Below are 16,005 nucleotides of genomic sequence, written 5' to 3' on the forward strand. Positions count from 1 at the left end.
TTACTATGTAACGGAGGTTATTATTATTATTATTATTATTATTATTATTATTATTATTATTATTATTATTATTATTATTATTATTCGTGCAGTTCCTGCTGTTGTTGTAGACGGTGTATTTGTCGTTGGAATGGAGTTTAACTCCAGAGAAGCTGTGATTGTAGCAGTTAAAGAGTATACCATTCAGAGGGGCGTCGATTATAGGGTGTATGAATCTGAACCGACGATATTTTATGCTAAATGTGTACATTACGGAAATTGTGATTGGTTTATCAGAGTTAGTCTTATAAAAAGACAGTATTATTGGGTGATAAGGAGGTATAACGGTAGTCACACGTGCATCAGATCTACCATCTCTCAAGATCATGCCAAACTGAACTCTGGTACAATTGTAGAAGCGATAAAATCATTGGTTGAAGCCAACCCATCTCTAAAGGTGAAATCTGTAATTGCTGAAGTGCAGTCGAAGTTCAACTATACAATAAGTTATTGCAAAGAATGGTTGGCCAAGCAAAAAGCAGTTGAGAAAATATTTGGTGGGTGGGAAGCTTCTTATAAAGCTTTGCCGACATGATTTGAAGCAATGGTTGCAAAAAAACCATCAGCAACTGTTGAGCACGAAACTGCATATGCTTACCGAGGGGATGAGTTGGTTGAGGATCTCAGGATTTTGACGCGAGTCTTTCGGGCTTTCTATCCTTGTATTAATGCATTCAGAAGCTGCAAGCCACTGGTACAGGTAGACAGCACACACTTGTATGAAAAATATAAAGGGGCGCTCTTGGTTGCAGTATCACAAGATGGAAATGGAAATATCGTGCCTCTTGCATTTGCCATAGTCGAGGGTGAGACCGCCGATGCTTGGCACTTTTTTCTTAGCCATCTACGAACGCATGTAGTTAATCGAGATGGTGTTGGTCTTATCTCTGATCGACACGAGTATAATATCTCAGCTGTAGGTCGTAGTGATGGAGCATGGCAATACCCGAGGACTATTCACATGTTTTGCATCAGGCACATAGCTTCTAACTTCTTGAGAAGGTTTAAAACGCCACAAATGCAGAAGCTGATTGTCAACATAGATAAATAAATTTTTACATTTTATGCAGTTTGTGGCCGACGGCGAAAAGTTAACAACAAACTGATGGTATTATCTGAATTCCGTTGTTCTCTTATGGCAGGCTATTTTAGAACAATCCGTGAATTCAACATGCATTATGAGAGATATTGTGAGCGGGGTGTGGCTTACAAGCAGTGGCTCGACAATATTCCTCGGTCGCAATATGCCTTGGCATATGATGAAAGACATCACTGGGGACACATGACCACTAACCTAGTGGAGTACATTAACAGAGTTTTGAAAGGAGCACATAAACTTCTTGTGACAGCCTTTGTCAAGGCAACTTTTTACAAGCTTAATGTCTTGTTCACAAGGAAGAGGGCCGAGGCCGAGGCTCGTATAAGCGCAGGTCATCTATTTTCTGAGTATGCAACTGAGAAAATCCAGTTTAATCAAATGGCATCAGGAAATATCTCAATTAATTTATTTGACAGGCAGAATGAAGTTTTTAAAGTACGGGAGATGTCCAGTGGTTTAGAGTTTGCAGTAAATCTGCGTCTAAGACATTGCGATTGTGGTGAGTTTCAGGTCGATCGAATTCCTTGTCCCCATGTATTTGCCTGTTGTGCAAACCAGCGCCTAGATTAGAAGCAGTATGTGCATGAGGTATATATGATGGCAGAGATCCGAAAGGTGTACATAACCCAATTCAAGCCACTAGAAAATTCAACAACATGACATGTGTATCAAGGACCACGACTATTACCCAATCCTCACCTCAGGCGAGTGGCCAAAGGTTGTCCTAAAAAAAATACGCTTCTTGAATGAAATGGATGTGCGTGATTTACATGGTCCTAGACGTTGTAGACTTTGTGGTGGTGAGGGTCACAGCCGAAGTAGATGCTCGCATCGTGGAGGAGCTAGTGTTAGTGGTTCGGCTCCAAATGAGTAGTTGTCATCTTGGCTGATTTTTTATTGTCCCCATTTATGTTATTTAATCTTGTATTCAGTTGTATCCATTTAACTCACTTGCTCTTATTTTTAGTTGTATCCATGTAATTGATTTAATCTCTTACATAAATTTCCCTACTTACTGTGTCAGTCAAATGTTGGCACCGCTTTAGGGTGGGAACCATGCTAGTTTGACTCCGCTTCCTCTATGGTCGTTCGGGCCAGGAGCAATACCAAATTGGGTCATGTACTTATTCTCTAACCCACTTGTGCTGTGGTCAGTTGATCTGGTAACTGGCAAGCCGTGAGTTCGGAGTCCAAAAATTATCGCGACGTCCTCCAATGTAATCGTGCACTCGCTGTGTTAAAGATGAAACATGTGCGTCTCAGGCTGCCACCTTTCAACTAGTGCATCTATAGTTGGACCGTGAGACATGATTCTTCCAATCTGAGATACATGATAGAATCCGCTCTCTCTGAGTTGTACTTCCACCCTAGCATCATATGAGTCTATTTGGTGTAAGTGTCTAGTGTGCAAATTTCTTGAACCCTGAAGACAAAAATAATAACTAACCGTCAATAACCAGAACTAGTCAATATTACTAAATTAATACTCGGTTTAGTAACAAATATAATTAATAATTACTAAAAATCTAAATAATTTATAAGTACTAATTGAATTATTAATTATTAAGTATAATAGTAAACACAAAAATTACTTACATATATAAAATGTTAAAGATATTTTGATATATGCTCGTCAGCACGTATGATATCACGCTTTTTCATTTTTGTCTTTAACGCTATACTAAAATAATATAAAAAATTACTTATATTTTTCTTTTTTCTTTTTTACTGAAAACAATAATAATAATAACTCTTAATCTATTTACTAAACACATATACTAAGAATTACTAATTATCCGATCTAAATATGTTTCTATTATTTTTCAATATATATTACAAAAATGCCTAAAATTACTAAAAATACTAAAATTTAATAACAATGATTTTGTTTTCCAATAATTAATTAAAATAAAAAAACATAACGGTATATATATATATATATATATATAATTAATAATAATTCAATTTTATTATTAAAACTTCACGCACTACACATATAAATTAACTAGAAATTTAAACTAATAAAAACTGAAACATCTAATATTTTATATAAAAAAGTTTAAAAAATAACCCATACTCATTAAATAATAATCAAGGCTATATATTTTAGTTAAATTTTCACCTAAAAACCTAAATCACTAAAAAATTATATCCGAATTAAATAAATAATTCTGTTTTGAAATCAATTATTTTAGATAAAATTAAAATTATTAAATTTTTTTCTAATAAATTATTTAAAATATAACTAAAATTACTAAAAACACGTCTATTTTTCAAAAAAAATTAAAACAAAACTAAAATTCTAAAGTGGCCTGTTTTTCACATAAATTATATAAAATGAAAATAAAATTAATAAAAATTCTGTTTTTTTTAAATTAATTAAACAAAATTAAAATTAAAAAAATATATACTAAAATTTAACGAATAATATACACTAACGATAATTTATCAACGCTAACAATTAATACTATTATTATAAATATAACAAAAAAATATATTTTTAACTACTTTTAATCAACTAATAATTAATTTATTTATCTACGTAATCAAATAATTATTTTAAAAATATTATATACTGTTTTTTTTTTACTTTTAGTTAACAATAAGATTAACCCTAACTAACTACTAATAAAACGTTTAAAATACTAACTTTTTTCTATCTTTAACTGGCTGTCGTTATTCTTATTGTGGGAATGTGGGGCTGCCGCTTTTTTTGTTGTGGGAATGTGGAGTAAGTAAAATGGCAACTTTCAACTTCTTCAAACAGAATGAATAATAGAAATTATGACTGAAGAAGAAAGAATGAAAGAAGAAGGGAGTTGGCGTTTTCATCAACGTGTGGGAAGAGAGAGGAACGTGCCACATGTTGATCGTGCACTGATGCACAACAAAACGTCGGTGACGTTTTGATCAATACATTAGTGACGTTTTCCACATAACGGCGTCGACGTCTTCCTTGCGGCATCTGACAGCTCCCATAGCGCCGTTAAACTCTCATGTTCGGTCATTTTGGTGGGTAACACCGCCTTTGACCCAATATTAAAAAAAAAGTTCACATAATAGATGGTCACTTCTAAATTTAAAACTTTTTTATTTTCAACCAATTCAATCCAACAAGAGTAATAGAATCATTTTAGGTTCTGAGATTTTTTTTTCTTTTTCTTTGAGAGGTATTCTCTTATCTATTTAGAAAAAAGTGTATTCTCTTTTATTAAAGTGAGAATATTATTGTAATCTCTTGTGATAGAGAGAAGTTGTAATTTTTAAAGATAGATATTCAATTGTTTTTATATTTTATATAAATTTCTAATTTTTCATCTCTATATATTTTAACTACGTCAATTATCTGGTACCTAACAATGGAGACTGAATATAGATCTCATCTCACTTAAAAACTGAACTAAGATGTATCGCTTTGTCATCTTTTTCTTTTATCTTTAATAATGCATTTTTGAGAAGAGAAAAAAAAAGCCAAAATAATCTCTTAATTTATTAGTTCTGTTAGTTCTGTTGTACTAACTATTTTAAGTTACATTTTTTTTTTCTTTAACTCAACCCCCTTCTCAAATCTATAAAAAAAACCTTCACTCTTCAACATCTTTACCATCATTATTACCTAAATACTTTAGCCTCCATGCTTCTATGCATCCAATATTTTCGATATAGGCATCAAACTACACAAAGAATTTACGATATGGTAATTTATACTATCTCAAAAGTCACATAACCAAAAATTATACTCAATTTCAATTTCATCAAAACAAATAACATTATAAACCAATCTTATAGAATGGACACCTAAAAAATAGTACATTCATATTGATAGTTATGCTTAACATGTACAATAAGACATATACTCCACATAAACGCATAGAAAAAATGTCATCTTTTTCAACTCTTTGAACAATACTTGAGTCATAATTTCAACAGATCTTTCTTATCTTCTTTCACCTCTACCTCGACTTGTGCTTAATGAAGTCTCTGTCACTAGTAACTACATCAATCCACAGTGTTATGATTTAAGAAGTATTCGGTAGTCGGTTTCCGGACAGATCGGGTGAGTAGGTGAGGGAGAGGTGACGCCCTTGCCTTGGTCGTACTAGAGTTGGGTCTACCGAGTAGCCGAGCACTTGTTGTGGAGAGAGAATGAGGGGGGATACCACCTGCAAAGACACTCCGACGCTCAAGTCAGCGATGTGCAGGCGGGCAGAATAGTTATGCGAAAGGATATGACATACCTTGGGAAGGGCAGGTCCTTCCCCATTTATACTTGTCAGAGGTGGGCCCAGAGGGGACGAGCCCACTTTCCTCGAAGATTCCTCCCAGCTGTGTTAGGGGGATGTGAGGACGCGTGTCTAGGTGTCGTGGTGAACGCTGAGAGCTTGACCGTTCGGGTCGGGTTCTCGACGGGTCGGGCCGACCCGTACGTAGCTTTGGGCTAGCCCGTAACAGTGCCCCCACGCGCCGATAATCAGCCGTATAGGCTGTTGGCGGCGAGTCTTCTGTCATCGTTGTCATTTGGTCGACCGCTCGTGTAGGTGACGCGCTGCCCACATGCGTGCCCGTTCGTGGTTCGGGGCGTTCCTTCGTCGCCTCATTTTTCGCGCGGGGTATTAAATGCCCATAAAAGATTGAAAATTCCCGTGTGTGTAAAGACAGTTCTGCCCCCAAGTCTTTCGCGCTTCCACTAGAGCGGTTTTGAACAGTTTTATGCTTCTCTTCTTCTTCCATTTATTTACCTCCCTGATCATACTGCCCATTCGTCCCTCCTTTGCTCCCATCACACAAAAGCTGTTTCCATTGCTCTAACGCACATTGCTCTAGCGCGCTCCGTCCCTGTTTGAACTTCCTCAATTCTTCCAGGTAACTGCTTCTTTTCCCTTTACTCTAATGGTTGTTTGCATGTCTGCCATGATCATTTTTCCTGTTCTTACTCTATTGTTGCTCTTTCTGGTTATTTATGGGCGCATTTTGTGGATGCACTTTCTTTTCCTTTTGTTGATCATGGGGGGTTTATGCTTTTGTTCGGTCTTGGTTTGTCTGGTCCGCCTTGTGGCTACGGCACGAGGGGTTTCTTTGGGTTTTTCCCGGATTCCGACCTCACGGACTAACCGCGCAGTGCCCCCCACTGTAGGTATGCCTCGTGTCATTAGCCGAGCTTCGACCTCCACCGCGGGTTACGACCCGTACGCGTGGGTAGTTTCCGACCTCAAGAACTCTCCCAATCAGATGGGGGAGGAGGAGCTAACGGAGTTTCACCAAGCCGAGTATCTCTGTGGGGGTACCGACGAGGAGGCGAACTATGATGTTTATGTCCCCGCCCCTCACGAACGTCTTTATGAAATTAATTTCAATGCCCCCGGGTTGCCGATTGGATTTGGTTCTACAAGGCCATGTTCACTCAGGTCGGGGTCCGCATCCCCTTTCCCCCCTTTCAGATGGACCTCCTAAATCGGATATCCGTGGCACCATCTCAATTGCATCCGAACAGCTGGGCGTCCATTCGCTGCTTTGAGATGGTGTGCGAATATCTAGAGCTACCGACCTCTGTCGACATCTTCCTTTTTTTCTTTACTTTAACTAATCCTTCCAAGGAGGGGAAACACAAGAAGGGGTTCATGTCCTTCCGGTCTGCCCAGGGTCGAAGGATCTTTGGCTTGTTCGAGGACTCCTATCATGGGTTCAAGGACAAGTACTTTAAGGTCCGTCCGGCTAAGGGTCGCCACCCTTTTTGGTTATCCTTGGAAAAGGAGCGCCTCATCCCGATGTATTGGAGTTTCGGGGCGGGGTCTAATCCTTTTATCAAGGTTACTTATAAAGGGATGTCGGCCGTGGATCGGCGGATAGCCGACATCTTGTTGGCAGTTCTTGGGAGAAATAACGTGAATCCCCATCTCCTCATGGGAAATCGTGAGGTTGCCAGAGATTATGTCTGTGAGTTCCTCTTGCCGTGTGGTCACTTGTTTAAATTTTTCTATTGCTTCTTCTGTGTGACTTGTTTGACTTGTTCGTTTTTCAAATTGTTTTGTAGTGGGACTTTCTGCCGAGGTGACCGGCATGGACAACTTGTTTCATACTTTTTTTCAAGATGACGAGGGTGAGGAGACCGCGGGGCAACAGGCAACGGTTCCTCCAGAAGTGCCTGCTGCCGACGTCAATGCGTTCGCAAAGGCCGCCACCCCAACCTCCGCCGCCACCCCGACTTCCGCGACTCAAGTTCCTCCAGAGATTGCTATTCCTGGGCATTCATCTTCCTCTCGCCGGGAGGAGGAGGAAGATTTGTCCGTCATCCCTACTCCCAAGAGGCAGAGGTCCCAGTCTAGTCCTGAGGGTGTTTTGACTGTTATGGAAAGGAACTTTGATGCCGGGACGTTCATAGACGCGCAACTGCTTCCGGGCACAGAGGATCATTTCCACGGTACCGACCTCTCGGGGCAGGCTCGGTGGATGTACCGCACTCTTCTTCGCGGCGCGGCCATAGCCAGAAAAGCGGAGTTCGAACTTTCTGGTATGGCCTCGCTTCGTCGGAAGCTCGAGTCCTCTGTTAATGCCAATAATAAGTACAAAACTGAAGTTAAGACACTTCAAGATCAGCTGGTCGAAGCGGGAAATAAGGTTGATGCTGCTGAGAAAAAGGCTGCTTTGGCAGAGGAAAAATTGAAGACTGCCAATGCCTCTGTATCCCGTTTAACGGAGCAGGAGACGACCTTGAAGAGCCAATTGAGTGATGCGCAGAGTCGGCTGTCCGCTCTGGAGAAAGAGCGGAACGAAGCAGTGGCGGCTGCCAAGGTTGCTCGGGAGGAAGCCGAGTTGTTTAAGCAAAAGCATAAGGAAGTCAAGGAGCAAGGCAAGAATGCGATTTTTATGACCGAAGAGGCCCTCAAAGCTCAGGTGAAGGTCGTTTCCCCGGATTTTGATGTGTCGGCGATCGGAGTCTTCAAGACCATTAAGGATGGCAAAATTATCGATATGCCGAAAAAGTGATGTTTGTATTGTTTGTACTTTTTGTTGAACGTTGTTATGACTTTGGTGCCCGTTAGTGGGTTTGTGGGCTCGTTTGCCCGTAAGTTTAACTTTTCTTGTTTTACTTGCCGTCGTTTTACTTCGTGTTTCCGTTTGCCCGCGTTAGCCGTTTATGGCGTGCGTTCTTGTTGTGGTTGTTCGTCGTATTTTTTGAACTGAGGGGATCCCGGGGTGATTAGTCCCGAGGCCCCGCATCATCGTTCTTATAATGGTTGCTCAGAGAGTTAGCATTTGGAAAACGGCATAGGCAAATATATAATGTAGAAAGTTAAGAGTTTAGAAAATATCATAGGCAAATATAGCATGTAAAGAGTTAAGAGGGCTTAATCATTATGTCAAAGATACTGAAGTGCTATTACGAAATAGGTGACTTATGAATAAAACCTCCTTAAGTTATCGGCATTCCATGTTCTTGGGACCTCCTTGCCGTTGAGTCTCTCTAGCTTGTATGCTCCTCTTCCGATTACCTCCTTGATTCGGTATGGTCCTTCCCAGTTCGCCGCTAGTTTGCCTTCTCCTGGAGCGGACGGGCCGATGTCGTTACGTCTCAGGACGAGGTCGTCTTTCTCGAACTTCCTTTTGAGCGCTTTGGCGTTGTATCGTAGAGCCATCCTCTGTTTTAGCGCTGCTTCTGCCAGATGGGCCATTTCCCTGGTTTCTTCTATCAGGTCTTTCTCGACGGCTCCGTCTACTCCCTTCAAGAGTAGCCGTGGACTTGGCTCTCCGATCTCTACGGGTATCACTGCGTCTGACCCGTAGGTTAGTCGGAAGGGTGTCTCTTTGGTGGAGGATTGTTCTGTTGTTCGGTAAGACCATAGGACCGAGGCCAGCTCGTCGGCCCAAGAGCCTTTCTTGCTATCCAGCCTCTTCTTGAGCCCTTGCAAGATGACCTTATTCGCGGATTCGACCTGCCCGTTTGTCTGTGGGTGTTCTATCGAGGAGAATTTCTGCTTTATGCCCAGGCCAGTGAGGAATTTCGTGAACTTTTTGTCCGTGAATTGTGTCCCGTTGTCCGAGATGACGACCTCCGGGATACCAAACCGTGTTACGACTTGTCTCCACATGAATTTCCTGCAGTTGGACGAGGATATGCTGGCTAGTGGTTCAGCCTCTATCCATTTTGTGTAATAGTCGATAGCGACTATGAGGTATTTGACTTGTCCCGGGCCGACGGGAAAAGGTCCTAAGAGATCAATTCCCCATTGCGAGAATGGTCGAGAGGCCGTTAGCAAGTTGAGCTCGGAGGCGGGTGCACGATGGAAGTTGGCATTTTCTTGGCACTTGACACACTTCTTGACGAACTCCTTGGAGTCAGCCATCATGGACGGCCAGTAATACCCTGCTCGGATTAACTTCCTTGCTAGGGCTTTGCCGCCTATGTGGTGGCCGCAGCATCCCTCATGGACTTCCCTGAGGACGTAGTCCGTCTGGTCGGGATGTAAACACTTCAGCAGGGGATGATTGAATCCTTTCCTGAAAAGCTGGCCCTGGATGATGGCGTATCTGGCGGCTTCTCTTCTTACCTTTTTGGCATCTTTTTCGTCGTTGGGGAGCTTGCCGCTTTCTAAGAAGTCGATAATGGGATCCAGCCATGATGGGCTTAGCTTCGAAAGGTGTAATGTGACTGCTGGTTCTCTTAGTTTTCCTTGGATTAGAGACCGGTTACCCTCTCCCGGTTTGGTGCTAGCCAACTTTGACAAGAGGTCTGCCCGTGTGTTCTTTTCTCTCGGGACGTGCTGGATCGTGACTTCTTCAAACTTTCGGCTCAAGTCCTTGACTTTTTCTAAGTACTTCTGTAGCAGCGAGTCCCTAGCTTGGTAGTTCCCGTTTACTTGGGAAGTGACAATTTGCGAATCGCTGCATATCTCTAACCTCGTTGCCCCGACCTCTGCTGCTAAGGTTAGGCCCCCTATGAGGGCTTCGTACTCTGCTTGGTTGTTTGACACGGGAAAATCGAACTTAATTGATTGCTCGTATATGACTCCAGCCGGGCTTTCCAAGATAACCCCGGCACCCCCGAACGTCTGGTTGGAGGCTCCGTCTACATGGAGTTTCCACCGTGTGTTCGTGTCTTCGGCTGGGTCCCCCGCTACTTCCACTAGAAAATCCACCATTGCCTGCGCTTTGATAGCCTGCCGGGGTTCATATTGTATGTCGTATTGAGAGAGTTCAATCGACCAGGTCATCATTCTCCCCGCCAAGTCGGGTTTTTGAAGAACTTGTCGGATCCCCTGATCTGTTCTCACGACGATCTGGTGGCTCTGGATGTACTGCTTTAATCTTCTCGAAGAGGTCAGGAGTGCCAGAGCTAACTTCTCCAATTTGTTATATCTCACCTCTGCCCCTTGTAAGGCCCTGTTGACAAAATAGATTGGTTGTTGTGTCCTTCCTTCTTCTCGTACTAAAACTGAGGCCAAGGCTTCTCCTGTTATGGCGAGGTATAGGTACAACGGCTCTCCTTCTCTTGGCTTTCCGAGGACAGGTGGTGTCGCTAGGATTTCTTTAAAGTGTTGAAAGGCTTCCTCGCATGCGGGTGTCCATTCGAACGCTATTCCTTTCTTCATGAGATTGAAGAATGGTAGGGCCTTTGTTGCCGATGCTCCAAGAAATCGTGACAATGAAGTTAGCCGACCTGCCAACCTTTGAACTTCCTTGATACTGTCTGGGCTCTTCATTTGGAGTATTGCCTGGCACTTCTCCGGGTTGGCTTCTACCCCTCTTTGGGTTATCATGAACCCGAGAAACTTTCCGGCTTCCATGGCGAAAGCACACTTGAGGGGATTTAGCCTCATACCGTGTTGTCGGAGGGACGCGAATACACTCGCCAGGTCGGTCAAAAGGTCGTCAGGTCGTGTTGTTTTTGCGAGGATGTCATCCACGTAGACTTCAACTGTCTTTCCTATGAGGTCGTGGAATATCCTGTTCATCAGCCTCTGATACGTTGCCCCCGCATTTTTCAGGCCGAATGGCATTACCTTATAGCAGAAAGTTCCTCCTGGCGTTATGAACGCCGTCTTGTCTTCGTCTGGACGGTACATCGGTATCTGGTTGTAACCGGAATAGACGTCCATGAAACTTAGATACCGGTATCCTGCCGCAGCATCGACAAGTGCATCTATGTTAGGGAGGGGGAAGCAGTCTTTAGGACATGCTTTGTTGAGGTCGGAGTAGTCCACGCACATTCTCCACTTGCCGTTGTGCTTTTTTACCAGTACTACATTCGAGAGCCATGTCGAGTAGTCCACTTCCCGTATGAAGCCTGCTTTTAGGAGGCTGGCCGTCTGTCTGGCCACCTCCTCCGCTCTTTCCGCCGACATCTTTCTCCTCCGTTGGGCCACCGGGCGTGCTTCCGCCTTGACGGCTAGATGATGCGATATGATTTTTGGGTCTATGCCCGGCATGTCGGCTGGCGTCCAGGCAAACAAGTCACTGTTGGCTCTTATCATTTCGACCAAAGTCTCCTTCAACTCGTGTGGGAGGTTTTTGTTGACGAATGTGAATCTTCCCTCTTCGTCACCGATTTTGAACTTCTCCAGATCCCCTTCTGGTTCCGGTCTAGGCTTGTCGTCTACTCTGGCATCCAGGTCGGCTAGGAACACACCGGACGCCTCCTTAGACTTCTTTCTGAGGGAGAGGCTGGCGTTGTCGCAAGCGACCGCCGTCTCGAGGTCTCCCCTTATGGACCCTATGGAGCCGTCCTCGGTAACGAATTTCATGATCAGCAGCTTTGTGCTGATTATGGCTTCGAAATCATTGATCGTTTTTCTTCCCAGGATGATATTATAGGCGGTGGAGTCTCGGAGGATCACGAACTCGGCCATCGCCGATCTCCTGCCCTGGGATTGCCCTATTGAGATTGGCAAGGATATTATTCCATCCGGTTTGATGAAGTGGTCGCCCAATCCTATTACCCCGTGTTGGTGAGTCGTCAGATCGGCATCCTTTAATCCTAGCGCATCGAACACGTTGCGGAACATGATGTTTGAATCTGCTCCCGTGTCAACAAGGATGCGCTTGACGAGACCGGTCCCTATTCTGGCCGTTATGACCATGGGTGGGTTTTCCGGGACGTCGTCGAACCACTGGTCTTCTGGGCCGAAAGAAATGAATGGAGGCTTCTTAGGGTTTCGCGTCAACGAGGAGGAGATCGACAGTATCTTGGCGTCCTTCTTACGTGCGGATTTGGATCTTGGTGCGGCGTTTTTGGCCGTCACTACGTTTATCACGGTGAGGCCGTGTTCTCCACCTTCTGGTTCTTGCCGCCTTTTTGCCGAACGGGTTTTGCCTTCCTCGTCTTGGTCGCGGTAGCGCCTCCTTGGCTCCCTGATTAGGTGGGAGAAGGTCGCGAGTTTACCTTCCCTTATCACTTGTTCCAACGCATCCTTCAGGTCGAAACAATCCTGCGTTAGGTGACCGTAACCCTTGTGGTAATCGCAATAAAGGTTCTTGTTCCCTCCGGTGCGGTCTTTGAGTGGTCGAGGCTTCGGCAGGATTCCTTTCTCGGCTATTTGTTGGTAGACTTCCACGATGGGGAGGTTGAGCGGGGTGTAGTTGGTGAATTTTCCGACTCGGGGGAACGTCCTTTGTGCCTTACTCAGCGCCTCTTCCCTGGTTTGTCCCTTTGGCCTTTCCCCGTTGCCCTGTTGCCGGGTTTGATTGTAGCTGGGCTGCCGTTTGTTGGCGGCCACGACTCGGCTGACTTCCTCGTCGTTTATGTACTCCTTGGCCACCGTCTGGATTTCATGCATTGTCCACACCGGCTTCGTGGTAAGGTGTTTTCGGAAGTTCTCGTTGAGGAGGCCGTTTGTCAGACAAAGACTGGCCACCGAGTCGGTTAAGCCGTCGATTTCCAAGCATTCGTCGTTGAACCGATCTAGGTACCTCCTGGTCGGTTCTCCTTGTCTCTGGGTTGTCCCTAGAAGGTTGATAGGGTGCTTGGCCTTCGCTATCCGTGTTGTAAATTGGGCTAGGAATGCACGGCTGATGTCCGAGAAACTGTAGATGGAACCTTGCGAAAGGCCGTTAAACCACCTGATCGCTGGCCCTGCTAAGGTTACCGGGAAGGCGCGGCATCTTACTTCGTCCCCCACTCCCTCCAGATTCATCCTGGCCTCAAAGGCCGTGAGGTGTTCTAGAGGGTCTTGAGTTCCATCGTACCTCATGTCCGTTGGTTTGTCGAAGTGTTTCGGCAACCGGACCTCGAGGATAGACCGGTGGAATGGGGTGACGCCCATTATCACAGGTTGTCGTGTTCTCTCGGATCTCCCTTCCCCGTCTTCGCGACCTCTTGTCGCTCGGCGGGTTAGTCTGCCACGGGAGTAGATGATCGTGTCATTTCGTCTTCTCAGTATGGGAGACTCCTCCCGCGTGCTCTCCGCTTCCGTTCGGGATACGGATGCACGCCGTGGGCGGCTTCGGTGAGAGTCTTCCTCCTCGCTTCTGGGAGAAGGGGTGTAGCTGGGATCGGTAGTTCGTCCATCTCGCTCCCGGTCAGCCAGCTGTCGCTCTAAGTTTTGGACCCTGTGGCGTAGCTCCTTCATTATTATGGCGCTATCGCCGCCCGTTCCCCCGAATGGTCGTGTTCTCGTGTGTTGTTGGGGGGACCTCCGCCGCCCCCTTAGCGAGGCGACGGAGGCTGCCCCCTCCGCTCCGGCTGCTCGAGCTTGGTCTCCAGGACCCAGCACGACTTCCATTTAGGCAGGGAGTCCCCACAGACGGCGCCAATGTTCGGTAGTCAGTTTCCGGACAGATCGGGTGAGTAGGTGAGGGAGAGGTGACGCCCTTGCCTTGGTCGTACTAGAGTTGGGTCTACCGAGTAGCCGAGCACTTGTTGTGGAGAGAGAATGAGGGGGGATGCCACCTGCAAAGACACTCCGACGCTCAAGTCAGCGATGTGCAGGCGGGCAGAATAGTTATGCGAAAGGATATGACATACCTTGGGAAGGGCAGGTCCTTCCCCATTTATACTTGTCAGAGGTGGGCCCAGAGGGGACGAGCCCACTTTCCTCGAAGATTCCTCCCAGCTGTGTTAGGGGGATGTGAGGACGCGTGTCCAGGTGTCGTGGCGAACGCTGAGAGCTTGACCATTCGGGTCGGGTTCTCGACGGGTCGAGCCGACCCGTACGTAGCTTTGGGCTAGCCCGTAACAAGAAGCAAAATGAAAAGAGAGAGGTGTTTCGTATTTTAAGTAGTCGAAGATAGTTTTATATTTTTTATTTATCAAGGATTAATTTAATTTTAATGATAGAAATATCAGAGATCTATTTATTATTTTCTCTTGCTTTTATATGTTTTCTTTAATTATTAAGTATTGATTTGGATTGGTTTATTAAGTTTTAAACACGTTTAGATGCATCTTTTTTAAAAAAATATTTAATTTTTTTAAAAATAACAATATTTTGTTTTTAAAAAAATACAAAAACAAAAATCATTTTTAATATGTTAAAAAGTCTATCCAAATATAAAACAATTTTTATCTATTTAAAAAAATAAAATAAATAATTTTTTTCAAAACTTAATCAAAATTTATCCTAAATATAGAATTTTAGAGAAGTATTAGCACAATATTAAAGAATTGGTAGATTTCATGGGTTTATGTTAATGTTTAATTATGAAACTTATATTTTAACATCCAGACAAGAAGAGATTTGAAAAGAGAATTAGCTGAAAAGAAAAGAGGGTCATTTTTTTGTAAAAATAAATACATAATAAATAAAAAAATAAAACAAATTTTTTTATTTGATCAATTTTTTCATAAATAATAAAAAGAATAAACAGAAAACCCTTTTATGTAACAATCCAATATTTTCTTAATTAACTCTGAAAAGACATTAGCAGCAGAGATAATAAATATAATACACTGAATATGTTAAAAGATTCAAAATTTATACTCTCTTTACCACCTTGATAAATTTATGCAAAAACTTTTGGACAAAAAGAAATATGGGATACTCATTGGCAAAAACCTTTTTGTTTATCCTCCAAAAGAACGCCTCGTCGTATGTTATTATCGTAGTGTCCTTTGTACATGGAATTCTTCTATTGGGAAGCTAGAATGCAAGTAATCCTGAAACTTCCAATGGTCAAATATGTCCTCTTCATAGAAGAACCGTGTTATACATTTATACAATTAAATAATAAATAAGTCACTATTAAATTTTGTATTCAATCAATTCTACCCAACAATTAGTAGATTACCATATATTTAAAAATACTACATATAAACAAAAATTAACTATCAAATTAAATATTAGGTATTTACATATATATTTATATATTATTTATAAATTTTAATGTATATTTTATAAGAATCACTAACTTAGTAGGCGATTTTTAACATAATTGTCACGTATAAAAGCCACAATCAACTAATTTGAGTTAGTTAAATGATTAGTTCACTTATCTATTTAAACAAATATTAAAAATTTATGACAAATTAATCTTTAAACGAACTAGATGATATCGTGAGACTACAAAAAAATATGTATATAAAAGTCGTAATCATATCAAATGTCTTCAATGCTTGGTTGACGTATTTAAGAAAATTATTATTCATATTCTCTCGATTGTCTGACTATCAGGGATGGACATAAGGGGGGCGAGTGGCGGCCTCGGCTCCCCAACTTTTTTTAATTATTGTAATAAGTTATTATGTATAATTTAATTTTTTTAAAAAATTATTTAATATTTAGTTTAATATAAATAAAAGTCTAGTTTAATTTAAATATTAATAATTTTTAATATCTAAAAAGTAAGTAACAATATTAAAGAAATCTGAAAAAGATATTATTACTAATATTTTTTAATTAAATAAAAATTTTCAAATCTCATAAAGTGAATTCTTT

General features: G+C 42.5%; 1 protein-coding gene across 1 annotated transcript; it reads left to right on the forward strand.

The window, feature by feature from the left end:
• Positions 1 to 583: 583 nt before the first annotated feature.
• LOC140184210 (uncharacterized) lies at positions 584 to 1,708 on the forward strand. The gene is made up of 2 exons (XM_072234517.1): positions 584 to 959; positions 1,182 to 1,708. The coding sequence occupies exons 1-2, from the start codon at positions 584 to 586 to the stop codon at positions 1,706 to 1,708; spliced, it is 903 nt and encodes a 300-aa protein (XP_072090618.1).
• Positions 1,709 to 16,005: the final 14,297 nt, after the last annotated feature.

Source organism: Arachis hypogaea, chromosome 4 (assembly GCF_003086295.3).
Source record: "Arachis hypogaea cultivar Tifrunner chromosome 4, arahy.Tifrunner.gnm2.J5K5, whole genome shotgun sequence".
NCBI lineage: Eukaryota > Viridiplantae > Streptophyta > Magnoliopsida > Fabales > Fabaceae > Arachis > Arachis hypogaea.